Below are 23,913 nucleotides of genomic sequence, written 5' to 3' on the forward strand. Positions count from 1 at the left end.
ACGGTGTTTGAGGGTTACCACCCCTTGAGGCACCCAAGACCTTTAGACCACAGCTCTCTCGCCGCAGCTTCAGCAAGGGAAGCTTTGAACATCGGCCACTCAGGTTTGATGCCCCCAACCTCCACAGGGATGCCAGAAAAGCTCCGCTAGAGGTATGAGCTGAAGATCTTTCGGAAAGGGGCTTCCTCCAGACGTTCCCAGTTCACCTGCATCACCCGCTTGGGTTTACCAGGTCTGTTTAAAGTCTTCCCCCACCCTCGGACCCAACTCACCACCAGATGGTGATCAGTTGACAACTCTGCCCCTCTCTTCACCCGAGTGTCCAAAACATGCGGCCTCAGGTCAGATGATATGATAACGAAATGGATCATCGACCCTCGACCTAGGGCGCTCTGGTACCATGTACACTTACGAGAGTCCTTATGTTCGAACATGGTGTTCATTATGGACAGTCCATGACTAGCACAGAAGTCCAGTAACAAACAACTGCTCGGGTTCAGATCGGGGGGCCATTCCTCGCAGTCACGCCTCTCAAGGTGTCTCTATCGTCCCCCATGTGTGCGTTGAAGTCCCCCAGAAGGACTATGGAGTCCCCTACCGGAGCCCCATACAGGACTCCACTCAGGGTCTCCAAGAAGGCCAAATACTCTGAACTGCTGTTTGGTGCACATGCACAAACAACAGTCAGAGTTTTCCCCCCAGTAAGCCGAAGGCGTAGGGAGGCGACCCTCTCGTCCACTGGGGTAAACTCCAACATAGCAGCACCCAGCCGAGGATTTGTGAGTATCCCCACACCTGCCCAGCGCTTCACACCTTGGGCAACTCTGGAGAAGAAAAGAGTCAAACCCCTATCCAGGAGAACGGTTCCAGCGAGCGCCACCAGACCTCCGTCCAAGACAAAGAACCATAGAACTGTTCATATAGCCATGTTCACTCGTAGTCCACTTACATTCTCCGTATGTTTCCTAATCTGCAGACTGGCTGGTGGACCTCCTGATCTTCGCTGTTGTCTTTTGCATCAGAAGCTCCAGGTAACCATTTATACAAAATGCACACCATGTGTGTTTAACCCCTAAGGATAAATGAAATGAGACAAAGACAAATATCTCAGTGGCAGTGGTTATTGTTAGTGGGCAGATGTGGCACTGGCAAAAAAGAAAATGTTCAGTGGGGTAACAGCTCTGGGGAAGAAGCTGTTCCTGTGCCTGCTGATGCAGGAACAGAGGCTAATGCTGCATGCCCTTCTTAGACACCGCTTGCGCTGGAGGTCCCTGATGGCAGTTAGCTGATCACCAGTGATCAGTGGCGGTTTTCACGACCTGTTGCGGGGCCTTCTGTTCAAATTTGATGGCAGTGACGCTTTGAATTTGATGCCAGCAACACATTTCAAACAAGTTAGGACATTGGCAACAACATACAGGAAAAATTGTGGAATCCTCAAAAAACACCTGTTTGGAACATTCCACGGGTAAACAAGTTAATTGGTAACGCGACAGTATCATGATTGATATGAAAGGGGCAGACTCTTCATTCACTTACTTTTTTTCCCTCACTCACACATACTTTGTTATATCATGAATCAGGTAGCCAAGCATGCCGTATCTGTGATTCTTTTTTTTCCGAACCACTACTTCCATTCATTAATTTTTAGGTGTTCTTTTAATAGCTTTGTTGTATGATTCCTTCTCTGGCAGCAGACATCAGCTTTTAAAGTCTGCCTTACCTCCTTGATATGCCAAGTGTGGGTTCTGGTGGCAGGAACCACAAAGGTCCTTCAGTGGGACAATGTGTGGTAACCATAACATGGAGGCTGTGTTTGCCTCTGCTATTTGCATGCCATTACATTGTTTTGTCCTTCTCTCTTTCTCTGTCTCTGTCTTCTCTGGCCATTGTGCACCCCTACAGCACCTTAATGCCCCAGCACATGCCTATATGTCCTATGCCAGCTGTCACTATGGGAGAAGCAAAATAGTGTGGAGAATTTTGAACTTTCCTTAATCCGTAGACATTCTATATGCCCGTGTTCTGGCAATTTTGTACTAAAAAGCACAGAATCGTTTGTTGTCTTTCTGAGATTTAATTCTGACGCCTGCAGACGGACTCCCTCCTTGCTGTCTCGAGTGTGACATGGCAAGAAAGAGCCCGGAGCAGGAGAAGTTGTTGATTATATACAATACATGGTGACTTTGTTCTATCATCGGAACAATGTCACCACAATAGGCACGCCATAATGTGTTGTACAATCAGGACAAAAGTTTCACTTAATCAGTGCATAATAACATACATGGTGTCATGGGCAGCAGATTATGACACACGCACACACCTAATCATATGACATGGTTATTCCTTTGGCTTTTAGACAGTGAATACTTATGATTGAGTAAAAGAGAAGATGAATAATAAGAATTTCCATTACACTCATACATTTCAAATAAAAAACACCATCAAAATATCTCCAAGAGACAAAATCATTAAAACCATATCTGAGCTGAAAGTAACAACAAAAAAAAACCACAACTGAATAATAATGCAATAAGCTTCCAACATGATTATAATTTCCTATGCTCAAAGAAAAGAAAAGGTCTTAACAAACTATGTGCTATGTCTATATACTGTGAATAAGCCCATTTTATGTTTTTGAGGAGATTCCTCTAATATCTGTTCTATGGAAATGATTTCAGTAATTGTCAGATTAGCCGTCTCCCACTGAGTATTTCAGCATTCATTCATGCTCGCCACTGCAAAATAGAAGTTGAATGAGAGTTCCAATTCAACATCCTGTCATGTTTTGTTTATGCACTTGTTCAAATGTACATATGTAGGTGAATTCACTGTCTAATAAATGATGAAATGATGAAAATGAATCACTGAATTCACTAGAGGAGAAGTGGGCCCGAATGGCGCTCCTGATAATTATTAAATCCTCCACTGCAAAATCAATACATGATGACGACTTGTAAAACATAAAACAATCATCTTCCCTCATATCCTTCATGTCATTAAACTTTTCAGCTCATTGTGGTTTTTTAGCAGTGGCAGCACTCCCGCTTGCTCTTTGCATGGTTAATGGTGGTGTTGTGTCTGCGGAAAAATGTGAGGAACATTAATGTGTGAGCGAACAAGTTGTCATTATAACGAGATGAAGACAGCAATGTTAAGTATTCCATGACTGAAAAAGGCTTGAATTCCTGCATAGATGCTGAACTGCTGCATCGAGAGGAAGAGGGCCAGAGATGAAGCTCGCAAGGTGTTGGAAGGAAGCAAAGAGAAAGAGTGTAGGGTGTTCGGTGGCTGCCTGAACATCCAGTCTGTGCCAGAGTCTTCCACAGCAACAATGACTACATCTGCCTCAACAAGGGAGGTGTCTCCAGGGAAATCCTGGGACTCATGGAGCGACAGTGAGGATGAGTTCTTTGAGTGCCTGAGTGACCAGGGAGAGATAGAAGCTCCACATACTGAGGGAGAAAAGGATGACAATAAAAGTAAAGCAGAGGGTAGGCTACACGCCTATAATGACATGACTCTGCTCAACTCTATAGAGCCTCTCTACGTTCCTGTCACACAGGTCAGGATCTCTTTATTTCTGTCTCTTTCACTCACTCATTCACACACATATTCATGAAGTCTTTGGTTTAGATAAATATGTATCAGTTATTTACAAAAATAGATATGAAATGTAAATTAATATATGTACAGTATATGTATTGCTTCATGTATTATAGATATAATGATATGTTTGTTTTTTGTGCTTGTCTTTTAAAATCACTGCCTCCAAATGAATGTTGATTGGTCAAAATATTGAAGCTTTTTGCTACAATTGGGGGAAGAAAAAAAAAAATAGAAGATGTGAAAGTATTTCAGATAACTCATTACTTAAATCTTGGAGATAGTCCACTGGTCAGTTTGCCAGGGCTGCTTACATGCTACATACGTGCTTATCTTAAACACAAAGATTGCTTTGTTTTTTTCCACTCTATCTTAATACAATACTTACATACCCATATTTTCACTGAAAGTTTTTAGTCACTGTAATTCTTCCATACTGCCTGTAAAATATTCTTTCTTGAATCAATTTCAATGTAAGTGATCCACAAAATCCACAGTCCTCTCTGCAAAATGTGTTTGGAATTGCAGCTGTATCCAATATGAGGTTTCAGCAGTCTAAGTTTGACAAATCCAAGAATAATTTATAAGTTAAAATATAGTAAACTCAATAATAGGCAGATGTTATGTGATGTATGGGGACTTTATGAAACCACATTATAAAAGCAGTCAGTGTTTTTGTGGGGCCTAGAAGTCCATGTTTGGTTGTAGCAGAACTTGAAATCCAGTGCCTGTACAAATGAATAAAAACCCTTGTGCAAGTGACATTAGTGAATGGAACTACAGTGATGCTCCTTGGTATGTGTTTGGTTATCAGGAAACTGCTCCCATGACAGAGGATCTGTTAGAGGAGCAGTCAGAAGTACTGGCCAAACTGGGCACGTCAGCTGAAGGTACCCATCTCCGTGCCCGAATGCAGAGTGCCTCTCTGCTCTCTGACATGGAGTCCTTTAAGGTGAGAGAGGCAGACTTACACACATTCAAACTGTACTTGCGCTTTATTTATCAAACAGTAGCTGCAGGCTGGAGTCGCAGTTTGCATGCCATTTGTTTGTGTGTTTTGCAGTGTGTATCTATATCCTCATTGCATATGCATTTAAGGGAGGATCATGTAAATAATGCATTCTGCTTGACATACAGAGGTCATGCTATTTGTGACCTCAGAGGGCCAAATAGCGTGTCCAGCACAGTGCAGATGGAATTTCTAAGAGTCACAAGGAAGGTAATAGTGGGACAAGAAAGGTTAATTAGATAGTAAAAACTGACTAGAGACAAAAATCAGGCTGCTATTAATGAACACAATATCTGATTAATGCAAAAGAATAGTAAACAGATGATGTGGTTTGTGTTCATCAAACTGGAATTTGAACTTGACCAATGAACTGTAAAATCACTGCCGCATGCAACTGAACTTTTCTGTTTTTTGTTAAGAAGTTGTAGTGTGCACTTTGCTGCTCTCAATGCACCATCTCCACTTCCACCTCCTCTGTATCTGTGTCCATCTCTCTCTCTTTCTCTCTCTCTCTCTCTCTCTCTCTCTCTCTCTCTCTCTCTCTCTCTCTCTCAAGTGTCCCTTGAGCTCTGCACAGGCACTTCACCTCACCGATATCACTGATACTTGGTAGATGGATACCAATGATTTTATGGGTAGTTTTGATCATCCGCTGCAGAGCCCTTCTTTCCTGGGCCAATGTAATGTTTTCAATCAGGATGTTAACAAGAGCTTGGCACAGGAATGTTCCTTAAGAGCCACGGTAGTTTCTGAGCTTTCTTGATTAGGTTAGAGATGTGTGTGTTGCTTCTCTGTGATTCCCAGGAACATGAAACTGTAACATCAGCTAGCATCTTTTCAGTGCACAGGCATGGTTTCAGTTGGATTCAAGATTCTCCACAGATCTTCTGGAGGCGAAGTAGACTCTACAGCTGACTCTGTTGAGGAGATTAAAGCAATTGTAAAATGTGTTAAACTCTGGAAATGTGGCATCACACATGATGGGGTCCTAGCTTACCACATACTATATCTTTGGTGTTCTCTCCTGATGTCTCTGCTCTGCCTCTATGATCTCAGCTTTCAGTCTCACTCTGGCAGTTTTGTATGCTCCCCTGTCACCTGACTAAAAGGCAGTTTTTTATGTTTTTTGATAGGGCTCTCACCTCTTCATTCATTCAAGCTTTGTGTTTAGGGAATGATTTTATTATCTTTCATCAGCACATTTGATGATACATGATATCACTGTTGATATATATTCCTCAAGATTGATATGGTTCTCCTGCGTGTCAGCATCTCTTAACATATGTTAGTATGTGCACTCAAAACAGTCCTGAAGAACTACTGTGGCTTCATTTGTCTACACCTAAAGTGTGTTTTCTGATGATTTGGCCCTTTTTGTCTGGAATTAAGTAGGCAGGAGAACCAGGGAAGTATCTGCGAAGGTCTGATTGACCAAAATAGCAGTCAGAGAGGTGACTTGGTGATGACCTCATACAGTTCCGGTAGATAATTTTTTTATTTGCATCTAGATGAATATAAACAGCAGCAACAAAAACACTGGTGAATTCTCTGGACAGATGATATGGTCAACATCTTATAATTAAAACTTGAAATCTGGGAAACGTTGTCCATCCATTTTTGACTGCAGTTGAGCACCAAATACCATTGATGCAAACACAGACTATCCCTCCCCTGGTCTTACCAGAGGATTGTGTTCAGTCAGCATGGAGCATGGTCTGCCTGTCAGAAAACTGGCAATTGTATTTTTTCCTCAAAGTGTTCAGTCCAAACTAGGTGACAATCTACGATAAAAACGGTTATGTGGATAAAAATCATTGCTCTTGGAGAGGACAGAGGCATGAAAGTGCTGATTGAGTTTCCTCCTTGGTGTGAGAAAATGGTAGGTATTACTATCATTGAGTAATGTGGATGGATTATTTTGTCAGCTGTGACAGATGTCTGATATATTGCCATTAAGTACGTGAGGTTGATATGTTAACCAAAGTGAAAAAAAATCAGTGGTATCCTGCATATTGTTAGTTTATGTATTACGCACCAAGAGTAATTATATGGTAAGCAGAACAGTTACTATGTATACTGTGCTACCATTTTGTAACAGCTATCAAAATAAACCATGAAATAAAGTACACTATGAACATTTGCATTTGCAATATAACTAAAATTCCTTATCAGGTCACAGGATCAGTTGGGTCATAGAATATGGTGTGAACCTGTTTCTTGTAATTATGAGATCATCTCTGGTATGAGATTTTTTTCCTTATGATTATGAGGTACAGGATTAGGTCTAAATTTTTTGTTTCTTAGGTGAATGCAATGCGCTTCTGTAACAGTCACTTTGTGGCATTGTTACCTCACAAAGTGAGGCAATGCCAGTAACATTCCAGCCTGTGTATTTTTTGCAGAATACTTTTGCAGCTCCTAATTGTTTTAGCACTTGGCTCATAACATGGCTCTTGATAAAGTTGTCCTTGATCTCATGGTGATAGATGATTTATTGCAGAGATAAAACAGTTTTCCTATCTCTCCACAGGCAGCCAACCCTGGCTGTGTTCTAGAGGACTTTGTGCGGTGGTACTCACCTAGGGATTACGTGGAGGAGGATACATTCGATGAGAGGGGTAACACAGTGGTGAAAGGTGAGCTTAGTGCCAGGATGAAGATCCCTGGCAACATGTGGGTGGAGGCTTGGGAGACAGCCAGGGTTATACCTGCACGCCGCCAGAGAAGACTTTTTGACGACACTAAGGAAGCTGAAAAGGTAATTTTCAGGTGACCTAAAACTGATTTCAAAAGTCACTGACTTAATTAAGCTTATTAGCATGTTCAGTAAAAGTCTTGCCCAGGCTGGTGATAACTGTTAACGCTACAATTGAACCTAAAAAAAGAAGGAGTGCCCTGTCTTTCTGAGAGTCTTGTTAGACTTTGCAGCGATAAGACATGTAACAGCGATAGCAGCAAGAAGCAAAGACACATGAATGGGAATGAGAGATTAAACCTGAGTCTTGATTGTCTTTTCAGGTTCTGCACTATTTAGCAGTGCAGAAACCTGCAGACTTGACCTGCCATCTCCTACCCTGCATTCTCCATGCTGCAATTCTGAAATTGAAGGAGGAAGGTGAGTGAAGAATGGTTTGTTTTCATGATCAACAAATAATAATAAATTAAGAATTCAAGACAAGAAGTATAATTGCCACATTCTTATGGATGACCTTGTGCATAATTGACACCATTTGTGTCAAAAATGACATAACACTGCCAAATCAAAAAGCAGAGGCATCACATTCATACCACTGCAACTCCCCATTAATACTAGTATTTGAAATCATAGAAAAAAGATGCTCCTTTTATTTTCAGTCTCATAATTGTCAAGTTTACGCTATTAAAGTATTAAAGGTAAACAAGTGGAAATCTCTGTACATTCAGGATTGTAGTGTGAAAAGGAGGTGTTAGAAGCTATTTCAACATAGCATGAATACATCTCCAATGTGGACCTAAAAAAGTGGGACATTTTGCAAAATAACCTCCAATCTTCAGAATGGACTCTAAAATTAGGTAACAAGAAGAGGTTCTTGTTAAACAACATGAACAGAAGAACAAAAACAGCCTATTATCAAAATAATAGCAGTCCAACATCACTAACCAGATCAATCACTTTTTTTTGGTAGAAATTAAATTTCTACATGGCAAATAATCTACTAGTCGGTGTAGTAGAGTAATAGAAAACCAACAGACCCAACTGTCATGTGATGGCCAGGTGGTCAGGTGGCCCTTATTTAAGGGCGAAGGTAGCAAATTTTGTACATGCTGGTTATAGTGGATTTCTCTCTGAAAATCAGAGTAAAATGGGTCATTCCAGACATTGTTCAGAAGAACAACATACTTTGATTAAAAAGCTGATTGGAGAGGGGAAAACATATAAAGAAGTGCAGTAAGTGATAGGCTGCTCAGCTAAAATGATCTGATGAAAATGATGATGAAAAACGTGGAAGAAAATGGAAAACTACCATTCGAATGGATCAAAGAATAGCCGAAATGGCAAAGACTCAGCCAATGATCAGCTCCAGGGTGATCAAAGAAGGTCCAAAGTTACCTGTGAGTACTGTAACAGTACTCATTAGAAGACACCTATGTGAAGCCAAGCTATCGGCAAGAAGCCCCCACAAAGTCCTATTGTTGAAAAAACGACATGCTGAAGAGGTTACAATTTTCCAAAGATTACATTGACTGGCCTAAAGAGAAATGGCGCAACATTTTGTGGACTGATTAAAGCAAGATTGTTCTTTTTGGGTGTAGGGGCTGCAGACAGTTTGTCAGACGACCCCCAAACACTGAATTCAAGCAACAGTACACTGTGAAGAAAGTGAAGCATGATGGTGGAAGCATCATGATATGTGGATGTTTCTCGTACTATGGTGTCGGGCCTATTTATCACATACCAGGGACCATGGATCAGTTTGAATACATCAGAATACTTGAAGAGATCATGTTGCCTTATGCTGGAGAGGAGATGCCCTCGAAATGGGTGTTTCAACAAGCCAACAACCCCAACACACCAGTAAGGGAGCAGCATCTTGGTTCCAGGCCAACAAGATTAACGTTATGGAGTGGTCAGCCCAATCCGCAGACCATAATCCAATAGAAAAGTTTTGGGGTGACATCAAAAATGCGGTTTCTTGGGCAAAACCAAGAAATGCAGAGGAATTGTGGAATGTAGTCTTGTCGTCCTGGGCTGGAATACCTGTTCGCAAGTGCCAGAGGTTGGTTGACTCCATGCTACACAGATGTGAAGCAGTTCTCAGAAACAGTGGTTACACAAATAAATATTAGTTCAGTGATTCACGAGAAAACTAAATCTTCAAGATTTTTCAGTTTATACAGTAAATGTTTGAGTTTGTGAAGAAAAAGCAGACACTTCTATTTTTTTTACAGACTAATATTTCCTTTTCTTCACTTTCTGTAAATAACAAATTTGATAAATCTTGGAATAAATACATTATATAAATTTGGAATAGAATGTGCAGTGTTCCCAATGCGTGTGCATGGAAATAAAAGCTATTATAAGGATTTTGAGCTCTACTCATTTTTTAAACACACTGCTATTATTTTGAACACAACTCCAAACCTCCAAGCATTAGAAGAAACAATTTAAGACAGCCAAAGCAGGCATTTTGAGTGGGCCACAGTTACTTTGGGTGGGCCTCTTAATTACAAAAGTTAACACTGTTTCCAACTGGTAGTCTCACTTAAAAAAAAATTACTGGTATGCTGTGGAGGGTGACTAGTATGTCTAGTTAATTTTGACAGGTTCAAAATCTTTTTAAAAAACATTTTCAATGCTGTAGCTCATTATTTCACTGCGACAGTTTGTATGTATTACAAGTGGCACATGCGACTTATTATTATTACTTTTATTTGACCAGGAAGTCCCATTGAGATTAAAAATCTCTTTTACAAGAGAGACCTGGCCAAGGTAGCAGCCAGTCACAACATATTAAGAGGCAACAAATACGACATATTAAACAAAAAACAAAACAAAAAACATAGAATATTCCACAATAAAACAACAAGAACAACTATTAAAACATAGTAGACCTCTCAGGAAAAGCAAGCACATGTCTCCATCACCACATTCTTTATGATGCCCTTAAATTTATTAATTGATATGAGTAGGAAAATGCAGTTTTCCCCAAATCAGTTAAAACCCAGGGTACATTGAAAAGTAACCACTTGGAGGAGCGTAGCTGGTAACTAACAGAGCGGATACAGAGAAGGTTACAGTGGTACGCTGGAAGTTTGCCCAATATTGCTTAATAAATTAAAATGTACCAGTGCTTTTGCCTGTGAATAGTCAGTTATGTCCAACCTACAAGATCATAAAGAATGCAGTGGTGAGTGAGGGACTTTGCATTTGTAATGAATCGTAAAGATGCATGATACACTGAATCAAGATAACATAAGATGGAGGAAGCTGCATGCATATACAATATGTCACTGTAATCAATCGTAGACAAAAAAAAGTGGCTTCCACAAGTAATCCCTTTAACCCTTCTAACCTCTTCAATCCCAACCCCCTGCCTAGTGCTTCCCCCACCCTTTCCCTAAACCGGACACTGCTCCTCCTTCCTCTGACCCTCCAGACCCCCCACTTCCCCTTCTACCCAAACCATAGAACCTCCTTCCCCAGGCCTCTGTACGTTGGCGGGAGGGGGGGTTGCAGCGTCGGTGGGGGGCCCCGATGGAGTGATACAGCCCCAGTTGCCCAGACGCAACCCCAGGCGACAGGTAAAGGTGTAGCTCAACCCCATCCCCTGAGTTGTACTTGACCGCGTGGGGACGCAGTTGGCTGTGTGTAGCATGTGCACACTAACCACAACCAACCTTATGGGTGCTAGGTTGCACAAAGCAATACAGTATAAATTGGCTAGTTCAGAAGATCCGAGTTCGGCTCTAGGAGTGGAGAGAGGAAGAGACTGAGACAGAACTTGCAGTTTAAAATGGTATATTGGAAAAAATAGAACAACCAAAACAAAGGGAATGGCCATTCACAAAACAGAAGAAAGAAATTTCAAATTCAAATTACCATTCAATAAATTCAATGACATTCAATAAATTCAATACAATCAAATGGTTTCAAATGATCAATCAATTGATGACTTGAGGCGGCTTGAGTGTCCAGAGGGGTAGTGTCCAGAGTGGGGGAATGTGCGTGTGTGTGGGTGACAGGCCGCCCAAGCGTACAAGTTGCAGGGCATATAATAATGGAGAAACTGGCTGCAATAAAGAGCCTCCTACCAGCCCAACCAGAGCAAGAGGATCAGTTCCTTGGAAATGAGTAGTGTAGCAGGTGACTCACTGCCCAACGTGCATTCAGTTCACAGTTCCCTAGCTCGCCATCAGACCTGGCCAGTCCCGCAGTTTAAACGGATTTTAATGCTTCGTCTTCCGAGGCTGGTAGTCGGCTCCTGCAGCGTTTGTCTGTCTCCGCGTGCCCCACTTGCATCACCCGACTGACTTCTTGTAGCGCTATTTTAGGGATACGGATAGGCCGCGCGTGGTCATGTGACGGCGTGACGTAACGACACCCAGACTGACGCTAGGTTGAATGAACTCGGTTTTTCCACCCGGGTTACATGTGTCTTCTGCGGGGTCCCTCCCCAATCCACCTCTCCCTCCTTCCTCCTCCCGCCACCACCATCCCCCTCCTCCACACACAAGCAATAACCCCACAGAGTCTACACAGCCCTACAGCAGCGTTGCTCTACCATGCAGTAACACCATCTCTTCTTGTCCATCTCCAGAATCACCACACAAGCAGCGGAGGGGGTCAGAGCCACTCGCCAGGGGGCCCTGTGGAGCTCAAAATAATACTGAGGTGGATAACAACACCATGATGATGAAGGGTAAAAAAGTGAAAGCTAAGCTGAACACTACCCTAACATCTGAGACATCCACCTCTTGCCCAACCAGGGCCTCTGCGGCGAAGCCTGACTCCCTCAACCCCCCAGAACCACACACATGCCCACGTACTTTCCGTAAAATCCAGGATTGGTCGCTGGAGGTGCGGAAGAAGGTATTTATCATAAGCGACAAACCTCTCCCGCATACCTACATTCAGAGACCCACACATCCAGATCAATAGTTTTCCCGGAGCCACATTTCACCACATCACCGCCATTTTAAAGAAGCTGCCACCCCAACACACCGTCACCCAGGTCATACTTTCCTTATATTTTCCGTCCTAACTGTCTCTCCGAAAACAAACCCTCCACATTCCTCAAGCAAGCACAGCAGATGTGGAGCACCGGCCAGACCACCCTCCTGAACGCCACCATTTACTTCCCAGTAATAAACTTTTCACGGAAACTGGACAACCGTAAGCAAACTCTACTCACGCGACTTAACAACACAATAGCCTCAAAGTAGAATTTCATTCCAGAAATCAACCTGCTGCTTTTCCAGACCACAGCCGACAATATACACTGGACTGCCCAGGTGGCTGGAGGGATATTCAGGTACTGGAAACAACACTTAAACTTGTAACGGGAGATAACTGTTCACCTCCCCCACAACCTTCAAATATAACCAACATTTCTGCTGTTTTCTGCCCCACAGCCGCGCAGCTGGGGATTTTAGAGAAAGGACTCACCTTCATCCCGATTCCCAATCCTCCCACCTGGCCGGAACTCAGAAGGGACCTTCATGCCTTTCATGGAAGGCTTAAATTGATTGACCACTTCCAGGGGGCACAGGGGCGGGAGCCTGTACCCTTCACAGGACCATCCACATGGCAACCACACCCGGACACCATTTCACCCACCATAACACAAGTTATTACTGAAAATAACCGCGCACTCACACGCTGGCACCCCCTTCCACATAGAGCACCCAACATTAGCCAGGAACATAAACGCACCCTCAGCACACTAGGTACATGCAAACAGATAGTTATTAAACCAGCTGACAAGGGGGGCCAAATTGTCTTTCAGGATAGGCATAATTACATGTTAAAACCACACAGACAGTTGAATGACAGCACATATTACAAACCACTGCACACTCCGTTACAACAGGAAACACAAACATGTACGGTCCTGATGAGCCCAGGCTCCGACTCTTTTACCTGTTACCCAAGATCCACAAGCCCCCTGGAACATGGACCTTCCCTTCTGTTGTTCCGGTCGGCCGCCCCATTGTCAGCGACTGCAGTTCAGAAACATATGCCTTAACAGAATACATAGATCATTTCATCAGTCCCCTCGCCAAACTTCACCCCAGCTACATCAAAGATAGATCTCATTTTGTACAGACGATAAAAAACAGGTACCCAATCACACCCTTCTCTTTACAATAGTCATAGATTCCCTTTCCACCAACATCGAGACCCCACTTGCATTAGCTGCCATACAATCAGTTTTCAGTAAACACCCAGACCCAACTCACCCTGACCATCACATCTAAAAACTCCTGGAAATAACCCTCACCAGAAATGATTTTATGTTCAATAATCAGCATGATCTGTGTGATGTGCCGGAAGTACGCGCCGTCTTATGCTGACATATATCTGGCCCACTGGGAGAAAACAACATTCACCAATATCCCCATCAAACCCAGACTGTATTTCCGGTACCTGGATGACATTTTCGGCTTCTGGGACAACACATCAGAACAGTTCATCACTTTCATCAACACACTCAAGTCACACCACCCCAAGATCAAAATCAAACACAATTTACAACCCCTTACAATAGAATTTCTGGAGTTTTCTTCCGTGACTCCAGCAACCAAACCAAGACACTAGCCACCAAAGTCCACTTCAAAGACACAGACTGACATGCACTCCTCCATAAAACCAGCTACCATCCAAGGCACACGTACAGAGGTCTGATAAAGTCCCAGCTGATACGCTTCCACAGGATCTGCACCTTCTCGGAGCATGTGAGGAAGCTGGAAGCACCCTCTTTAGTGCGCTGAGGCCTAGGGGTTACTCGAGGCACTTCCTCAGGAGTGTCAAGGCGGAGGTCAACCGCACCTCTAAGGAAAAGTACCGCCATAATGTCCCCCGGCCAGCCGGCCCAACTCATGTGCCCCTGGTGGTTTCTGAGTAGGTGACCACCCAGCCTCCAATCCACCATCAAGACCAACTTTGAGGGGGCAAAGAGGAACTGCAGCGCGCTGGGGGACTACCAGCTGATCTCTGCCCACAGCAGGAATAAAAATCTCGAAGATTTACTGGTGCCCTCGGGCCTCAACAAGCCAGCAAAAACCGGGGAAGTGCTTTGAGGCTCGGCGGTTGGTTTTATTTCTCTCCCCCACATTTTTAACCCTCATGCCAGAATAGGCATAAACCCGTGGCAGGCCTTGAAGCCCACAACAAATAATGCTATATATGCTATTAGGTGCAAGGCCTGCCACAAAATGTATGTGGGGCAGACCAGACACTCGATTGATGCCAGAATAAAACAGCATTTTTACATTATGAACAACGGGAGTGGCACCAGTGTCCTATATGCACATTTTAAACTCCATGACCAACACAATGTCCAAAGCATGGGCCTGGAGAGCAGAAGGGATTGCACCACAGGCCAGAGACAGGCAGCGGAGAGGAAATGGATTCATCTACTAAAGACTATAGACCCCACCAGGCTAAATGAAAAGTATGGGTAATGAGTCCACTTCCACTTGATAATAAACTTTTTCCCCAGCATTTACTAGAAGTGCTCACCTGAACACTTTTCAGGGCCTTTTCTCCCACAGGTTTCTGGTGGGGCTCCCACTGCGGCGATCCAATTATGAAACCCTCTTCTTTTAATGTCCTCCCTCCTTTTCTACGTTCTATAGTGTCCTAACTTTTTTAATGTGTATGTTTACTTATAACCCTACCCTACCCTAACCCTAACCCATAACTTATTTAAATGTATAAGATTCAGTCACTCAACCACGTATCACGTGTTTTTACTAACATTGTACATATGGATTTTATGCATGCATTGTTAACAAATTATATATTATATATCATATATTTTATCTTATCAGAATTATGTGCACTTTTTAATTATGTTTTTATAGCACTTTTAACAGGTTGGATGAGGCTGAACTTATTACCACATGATTTTATCCCCCTCCTTTTAAAAAAAAGAACTGAGGATTTATTTATTATTAATCATTCTATGCATTTATTCCATTTAAATTATTTTATCATTAATCTATATATATTTTTTATGATTTCTCACAAGGGACTTCTCGCCGCAGCCCCGCACTTATCCCTCCTCTTAATAAAACATTTTACAAAAACCTGTGGGATACTGTCATTATTCATTATTAAGTAGAGCAAGTTCTTTTGTCTTTGGCTTGATTTTCACTATAGAGGGTTTTAGACAGAAAACTGCATGGCCTTAATTCCATGAAAAAGCATGATCTTAACCCCTTTTATTTTTCTAATGATTTTTATCTTTTTACAAACTTTATATTTCAACATGTTGTGTTTTTACTAGCACTTACTGAATGCACTTTTTTAGCACTTATATTTTATGAACCCTTCTTGTTTTATGTCTGCCCTCTTAAATCCAATCTCAGCACTTATTTTATTTATATCTTAATATCATGTAAAAAGCTTGCTCTTTTTAAGTGGTGACAGCCCCAAAGAGACCCTGGAAAGATTGGTTATTTTGATAAATATACAAGTTCCCACTGCCGGCCTGCACCGTTGCCCAGTCCACCATGCATTTTTGAACAATACACTTGGCCAGGTTTTCAAGTATTTTTTTAAGGATCAAAAATCTTTTGATCCCACAGATAAATAAGGGTCCCAACATCCTTTGGATCCCCACAGCCCCGAAGAGCCCGTGCCCCTCACAGTACTCCCCCACGAGCACTGCCCTTTCACCCAAACCTAACCTTACCTAACCCGTAACCTTGTCTGCAGTCTTCACCCTAAAATTTAATGATTTACATTAAGGGGACCTGCATTTTGTCCCCATAAGGCAGGTGAGTCCCCACAATGTGACTGTGTAAACAGATTTTTGTCCCCACAACGTGATAAATACCCGGTCACACACACAATCGTGTTTCCATCATTTTTGGGAACATTACATAGACTTACATGCTAGGTTACAAGATGAACAACAGTAGCTGGAAGGAGCAGGGGGACACTCCATGGAAGAGGAGACTGGAGAGCAAGATCACAGCAACAAGGAGGGAGGCTAGCTGAGCTAAAGAAAGGTGTAAAGATCAGGAAGGAAGTGCCAAGGAGATTCAACAAGCTGTCCATAGATGAAGCTCTGGAGACAGCCAAGCAGAGGCTCACAGCTCTGGCTACCCACCTGAAGAGATGCAGCAGAGAAGCCGAGTCCAGGAGAATAAATAGACTGTTCTCCAACAACTACTCCAACTTCTCCAACTAAGGTCTACTCTCAATGGCAGGGTAGTAAGAAGGCCCAGATAGACCCACCAAAGTCTGAAACTGAGCTCTGCTGGAAGAGGATGTGGGAGAAGGAGGCATCACATAACTATCTGAAGGCAACATAGCAGATGTTCAGGACAGCTGCAGATACCTAGGGATCCCACAGGCAAATATCAATCATGAGGAGGCAACATGGAGATCCGCCACAGCTAAATACCTTCAGAGGGTGACTTGGGTCCTGAAGAGTCATCTGAATGGCAAGAACAAGATGCAGGCAATAAACACCTAGGCCCTGCCAGTAATCAGATATCCTGCTGGTATAATACCCTGGTCACTGGAAGAAATGGAAGCCACTGATATCAAGACAAGTTAGCTCCTTACGATGCATGGAGGGTTTCACCCTAAATCCAGCATCCTGAGGCTATACACTGAGCGGAAGACAGGAGGCCACGGACTAGTGAGCGTCAGAGCCACTATCCAGGAGGAAATAGCAAGCCTCTGGGAGCACATCAGGAAGATGGCCCCCAATGATGACCTGCTGAGTGAATGCCTCAGGCAGCAGAAACCCAGTAAGGAGCAGCCAGAAGGTTTTGCATGGACAGACAAGCCCCTGCATCAACAGCTTGAGGAAGTGGCTGACATAGCGAAAACATACCAGTGGCTGGAAAAGGCTGGACTGAAAGACAGCACAGAGGAATTGATCATGGCCGCACAAGAGCAAGCCTTGAACACAAGGTCAATGAGGCCGGGATCTACCACAGCAGACAAGACCCCAGGTGCAGGTTGTGCAAAGATCTCCGTGAGACAATCCAGCACATAACAGCGGGGTGTAAGATGCTTGCATAGAAGGCATACACGGAGCGTCATAATCAGGTGGCTAGCATCGTACACAGGAACATCTGTACCGAGTATGGGCTGGAGGTCCCAGGATCAAGGTGGAAGATGCCTCCAAAGGTGATCTAGAATGACCAAGCCATGATCCTGTGGAATTTCCATTTCCAGACCCACAAATGTGATGGTGAACCAACTAGAAATAGTGGCGGTAGACAAAGAACAGAAGACAGTCACAGTGGTGGATGTAGCGATCCCAAGTGACACTAACATCAGGAAAAAAGACCACAAGAAGCTGGAGAAATACTAGGGTCTCAAGGAGGAGTTGGAGAAGATGTGGGGCATAAAGGCAAAAGTGGTCCCAGTAGTGATCAGGGCACTTGGAGCGCTAAGCCCCAAGCTGGGAGAATGGCTCCAGCAGATACCAGGAAGAACATCTGAGATCTTTGCCCAGAAGAGCGCACTCCCAGGAACAGCCAAGATCCTGCACAGAACCCTCAAGCTCCCAGGCCTCTGGTAGAGGACCTGAGCTTGAAGGAGGCACAGTACCGCCCGCGGGGGGAGAAGGGGATTTTTTTTACATACGTATATACATTTCTGTGTGTGCGTGAATTATTCACTTTCCTTTTGGTGCCAGTCCACGTATCCTGAAAGATTTCAATGTCTCAGACAAACTGGAGAAATTTTGGTAACATACTGTCTGATCATGGACCCTATGTTCCTATGTTTTTGTTTCTAAGTGACTAATGGGGACAACAATTTTTGAAGTCTTTCCAGTATTGAGTGCTGCAGCCGGTAGCAATGAAATTGCCTGCAACATAAAAAAAACCCCTCTGTGCATTAGTGCATCATCAGTGTTCATCCACTAAAAGTGTTTGCTTTTGCTGATGCCCTCAGATAGTTATTCTAAGTGAATTCACGTCTGACACACACATTTGCTGCCTTCATGCTTGCTAGGGAAGTTGTTTGTGTTAATAGCTGCCTGTTTTTTTCCTTGTAGTTGTACAATAGATGTTCATTGATTAAAAGATTATCGATTGTTCATATCGCTGAAGTTAAACTCTATTGTATTTAACAAGCAGTTGCTTGTGATTATTTGTGCACGTGTTGTGGTAACAGCTTGTTGTGGGTGCTCAAATTCAACCCTTCACAGTTCACCTGATAAAACATTGCCATTTTAAGAGAAAGCCCTTTTTTGAGACTGTATCCACTGATTGGTTATTAGTTTTTGACCTCAGGGTGGTGCTGCATTATTACTAATTCTCATTAATAATTGTATTCAGATTCAGAGTTCCTTTATTGATCCCCGAGGGGAAATTGTTTATTCATATTAACTAAATTAAATTGTATTCATATTAACATAATTATTGCATCAATAACTAGCACGGCATACAGTATCCCATACCTCATCTGCCATGTATTCCTTCACCACCAGTGACAATTGGTTGTAGAATGAGAGCCTGGATCAGTTGTACCTTAAGGTACAATCTTGACTGTGACACTTCTGCTGGTTTCTGACTGTGTGAAATTGCAGGAGCTATCTGGGGTGTTTAATTAGGTTTGGTTTTGGTGCTGGCAAACTGTGCGCTCTCTTCAGTTTTATGTACTCTGCTTAGGTAGTCATTTTTAGAAAGCAGGGCAGCCATGATTCATAGAAATCCACCAGCTGCCCTGTCTCTCTGCCTTCCATCAAGCTACAGTGTGGGAAATAAGTATTTGACCCCTTTCTGATTTTGCAGGTTTGCCCACTTACAACGAATGCAACAATCTGTAATTTTAATCATATGTACGTTCTAGCAGTAAGAGACGGAATCCCAAAGAAAATTCCAGAAAATCACATCATATGAATTTATAAAAATTGATAACCATCTGATGAGGAAAAATAAGTATTTGACCCCCTACCAAGCAGCAAGTATTCTGGCTCCCACAAGCCAATTAGTCTTTCTTTAAGACACACCCCCGATCCCAACTAATTATTTACATCAGATACACCTGCCTCATCTCGTTACCTGTATAAAAGACACCTGTCCACACCCAAACAACCAGATTCCAACATTTCCACCATGGGCAAGACCAAAGAGCTGTCTAAGGACATCAGGGACAAGATTGTTGACCTACACAATGCTGGAGTGGGCTACAAGAGAATCGGAAAGCAACTTGGAGAGAAAAGATCAACTGTCGGTGCAGTTATCAGGAAATGGAAGAAGCACCACACCACTGCCAACCTCCCTCGGTCTGGGCCTCCACACAAGATGTCGCCTCGTGGGGTGTTCCTGATTATGCGAACGGTGAGGAATCATCCCAAAACCACTAGGAGGGAACTGGTTAATGAACTGAAGGCAGCTGTGACCACAGTTACAAAAGAAACGGTTGGTAACACACCACACTGTCATGGATTGAAATCCTGCAGCGCACGCAAGGTCCCCCTGCTCAAGAAGGCACATGTATAGGCCCACTTGAAGTTTGCCATTGACCACCTGGAGGACTCAGAAGAGGCCTGGAAGAAGGTGATGTCATCACATGAGACCAAAATAGAACTTTTTGGGCTCAACTCAACTCGCTGCGTTTGGAGGGCAAAGAACACAGGGTACAAACCAAAGAACACCATCCCCACCGTCAAGCGTAGTGGTGGCAACATCATGCTTTGTGGGTGCTTTTCAGCCAAGGGGATGGGACAACTCCATCGCATTGAGGGGAGGATGGACGGGGCCATGTACCGTGGCATTCTGCACCAACACCTCCTTCCCTCAGTGAGAGAGCTGAAGATGGGTCGAGGATGGGTGTTTCAGCACAACAACGACCCTAAGCACACTGCCAAAGCAACAAAAGAGTGGTGATCTTCTTGCATGTTTTTGGTGGGTTTTTTTGTAGAGGATACCCCAGATGAACACTGGGAGAACATGCAAACTCCACACAGAAAGGCCCCTTTCTTCGAGCCAGTTCATTAGTGTTATTATTAAGAGCGTTATTAAGAGTGTTCATTAGTGTTCATTAGAGCACTGACCTGCTTTTTCAGTTTGAGAATCCTTGGTTCTTGTGCTGTAGCAAAGTTTTCAACTGCTACAGTTCTAGCTTTTGCTTAATCTAATCTGCTTTTGAATAGTCTCAGTCAGGGTGATGAGTTTTGCATTAATTACTTTATGATATTAGCAGTCAAATTATGGGCTTTAGCAAGGGCTGCGTAGAGTTCATCAGAGATATCAAATTCAGCCTGATCGCAATCTAACAGTTTATCTTATCTAACAGGTATCTTTTTTTTCTCTCTGTTCTCCTGGTTTCTTCACAGTTTGCCAAAAGACTGTAGCCAAAAAGGTTTTACAAGGACATAGCACAAAAACCAAAAGTGGCTTCCAATGCACAGTTGTTGTCAGGATGAAAAAATTATTAGAACTGAATGGCATGGAGCTCAAACCACAACCTACTAACCTCATGCCATCACATTACCCCCATCCAATGTAATTTAATTAATCATCATACCTGAAAAACATTTAAACACTGAAGATATGGAAAATTATGAAAATGACGTGTGTGTGATTTAATACATTACTACTTTAATCCATCACCTGCTTATTACAACCTTTTTTTTTCTTTCTCCCTTTCTCCTTTGTCTTCTCTTGACCTTCTCCCAAACAGAGTCAGTAGAAGACATTCCATTAGTGAAAAAAAACATTCAGCAAGCTACGTGTCAAGCCAGCAAGCTGCTGCAACCCCAGAACCATGACTACAAGAAGTTAGAGGTCAGTGACATGCAGGACTGGCAGTGAGCTCCTCAAGCTGCTCATTCTTACTAGGATGAGACATGCTCCTCAATTTTTGTTCAGCTATTCCATTTTACCTGTTAGCAACACTATTCTGAAATTGTATGTGCTGGAAAAGTTGATGTTCAACACACATTGTTCAAATCTCAGCTATTTTGGTGACTGTAGATCTGAAGTACAGATTTCCACTTTTCAGGATCATAACAATAAGTATGGGCTTTCCTCACTAGATATTATCATTCTCTGTAAACATGCTGTAGGTGTTAGAGAATTTGAAAGCAAGCTAATAATCAGGTTAAACAGCACACTGAAGGATTTAATGTTTTCTTTTTTTGTTGCTTGTAAATTATTCTTACCTATTTGAAAAATATTTGGGAATTTTTTTTGATAAGATAGATCCCACAATGAGCCAAATTCACGTTACAGCAGCAACAAGACAGAGTGCAAGAAGTCAGAGGACAAGAAGACAAAAAAAATATATGCGCAAGTGTTATATGTCCTGTGGTAATTTACAATATATAAAATACATACACACTTAGGTAATTTAAAAATGACGATTGCACATGAAAACAGTAAAAACGTGAGATGTGATCAGGTTATCAGTACAACTTGCATTTGAGTGGATGTTATTGTGCGCTGTCATACGGTCTGATGGCCATGGGCAGGAAAGTCCTGTGGTAGCGCTCCTTCCTGCACTGGGGATAAAGGTCTTGTGCTGAAAGAGCTGCTAAGGGTCCTCACAGTGTGGTGCAGGGGGTGGGAGGAGTTGTACATGATGGATATCAGCTTGGCTAACATCCTCCACCACCTCGATGGAGTCCAGTGGGCAGCCCAGGACAGAGCTGGCTCTCTTAACCAGTTTATTCAGTCTCTTCCTGTCTCTGTCCGTGCTGCCCCCTCCCCAGCACACTATGGAATAAAACACTGCAGAGGCCACCACAGTGTCATAGAAAGTCCAGAGTAGAGCCCTGCACACACGAAAGGACCTCAGTCTCCTCAGCAGGTGGAGGCGACTCTGGCCCTTCCTATACAGGGTGTTAGTATTGTCTGTCCAGTCCATTTTATTGTTGAGGTGAACACCCAGGTACTGAAATGAGTCCATCATGTCAATGACCGAGCCCTGGATGTTCACCGGTGTGTGAGGGGAAGGTTTCCTTCAGAAATCAATAACCATCTCCTTGGTCTTGCTCGTGTTTATGATCAGGTGGTTCTGCAGACAACAGTCCACGAAGTCCATCATCACCCCCCTGTACTCCTGCTCGTTCTCCTCTGACACACAGCCAACAATGACACTGTCCTCAGAGAATTTCTGCAAATGACAGAGGGTGGAGTTGTACATGAAGTCCGAGGTGTAGAGGGCGAAAAGGAATGGTGACAGCACCGTTCCCTGAGCTGAGCCTCTGTGCTGCTGACTACCACATCTGACACACAGCTGTGTAGCCTCATGCACTGTGGTCTGTCAGTGAGGTAGTCAGTGGTCCACGCAGCCAGCTGTTGGTCCAAACCAGCCACCTCCATTTTCCCCCGCAGCATTGATGGCTGGATGGTGTTGAAAGCACTGGAGAAGTCAAAAAACATGAGTGACAGTGCTCCCAGGGGACTCCAGGTAAGACAGGGCCTGGTGTAGCAGGTAGGTGACGGCGTCATCCACCCCGATGCCAGGTCGATAGTGACAGAGCAGCAGATCCAGCGCAGCGGGTCCAGCGTGGAGCTCACCTGGGCACGGAGGTGGCCGAGGACGATCCTCTCCATGGTCTTAATGAGGTGGAAGGTCAGGGCGACAGGTCTGTAGTGGCTTGGTTCCCTGGGATGGGCTGTTTTTGGAAGTGGCACAATGCAGGAGGTCTTCCACAGGGGCCAGGGCCAGGACTCTCTCCAGACTGAGGCTCAGGTTGAACATGTACAGAACCACCTGACTGAGCTGGTCTGCACACTCCCTAAGCACCCTGGAGCTGATGGTGGGTGTCTGGGCCTGTGGCTGGGGGAGGGGGGTGACTGTGGGGGGTAGTCCAGAGCTGTAGGTGGTGGTGGGGGGTCTTTGATGACAACAAGGGTTGGAGCAGAGTGGTCTGAGGGGAGCTGAGGTTTTAAGGACTGCAGCTGAGGGGAGACGACTGGCCTGGAGAGGCGTGAAGAAGTGGGGCCACAGTGAGAGGGGGGTGGAGTGGGGGCAGTCAAATCTATTAAAAAACAAGTTTAACTTGTTTGCCCAGTCCTGATCTCCAGTGGTGGCTTGTCCATCCCCACTTTTGCCATAGCCCGAGATATGTTTCAGATCTCTCCACACATCTCGGACATTGTTCCTCTCCGTGCGCTGCTCCAGTTTCTCTCTGTAGTTTTTCTTACACCTCCTTATACTTCAGCTCCCACTGTACTCTCCGCAGCTCCTCCTTGTCCCCTGAGATGAAAGCCCTCTTCTTCTTGTTTAGCAGAGCCTTCAGTTCAGGGGTCACCCAGGGCTTGTTGTTGGGAAAACTCCGTACTCTCTTGGATGGCACAGTGTTTTCCACACAGAAGTTGATGTAGTCAGTGATGCAGTGAGTCAGACTATCAGTGTCCTCCCCATGAGAGCTGCACAGTATTGTCAGTGGTGTTAAAACAGTCCCTCAGTTGCTCACATGCCTCCTCAGTCCAGATCTTCACAGCCTTCCACTGTGGAGACTGTCTTTTCAGCACCGATGTGTATTCTGGCTGCAGATGGACAAGGTTGTTATCGGAGTCACCGAGAGGGAGGAGGGGGATGGAGGTGTATGTGTCCCTGACAGGGTGTGCGTCCCAGCACATAGAAGGTCCAGAGTTTTATTGTCCCT

General features: G+C 43.8%; 1 protein-coding gene across 2 annotated transcripts in view; it reads left to right on the forward strand.

The window, feature by feature from the left end:
* The window catches only part of rab3gap1 (RAB3 GTPase activating protein subunit 1), a 98,518-nt gene that overhangs the window by 38,700 nt on the left and 35,905 nt on the right, over positions 1–23,913 (forward strand). For both annotated transcript variants that reach the window (XM_070991155.1, XM_070991156.1), the window contains exons 16-21: positions 977–1,031; positions 3,197–3,565; positions 4,421–4,558; positions 7,146–7,373; positions 7,634–7,730; positions 20,979–21,082. In XM_070991155.1, the coding sequence (XP_070847256.1) occupies positions 977–1,031; positions 3,197–3,565; positions 4,421–4,558; positions 7,146–7,373; positions 7,634–7,730; positions 20,979–21,082 (991 nt within the window). The remainder of the gene's footprint in view (positions 1–976; positions 1,032–3,196; positions 3,566–4,420; positions 4,559–7,145; positions 7,374–7,633; positions 7,731–20,978; positions 21,083–23,913) is intronic.

The sequence above is a fragment of the Chaetodon trifascialis genome, chromosome 21, assembly GCF_039877785.1.
Source record: "Chaetodon trifascialis isolate fChaTrf1 chromosome 21, fChaTrf1.hap1, whole genome shotgun sequence".
Taxonomy (NCBI): domain Eukaryota; kingdom Metazoa; phylum Chordata; class Actinopteri; order Chaetodontiformes; family Chaetodontidae; genus Chaetodon; species Chaetodon trifascialis.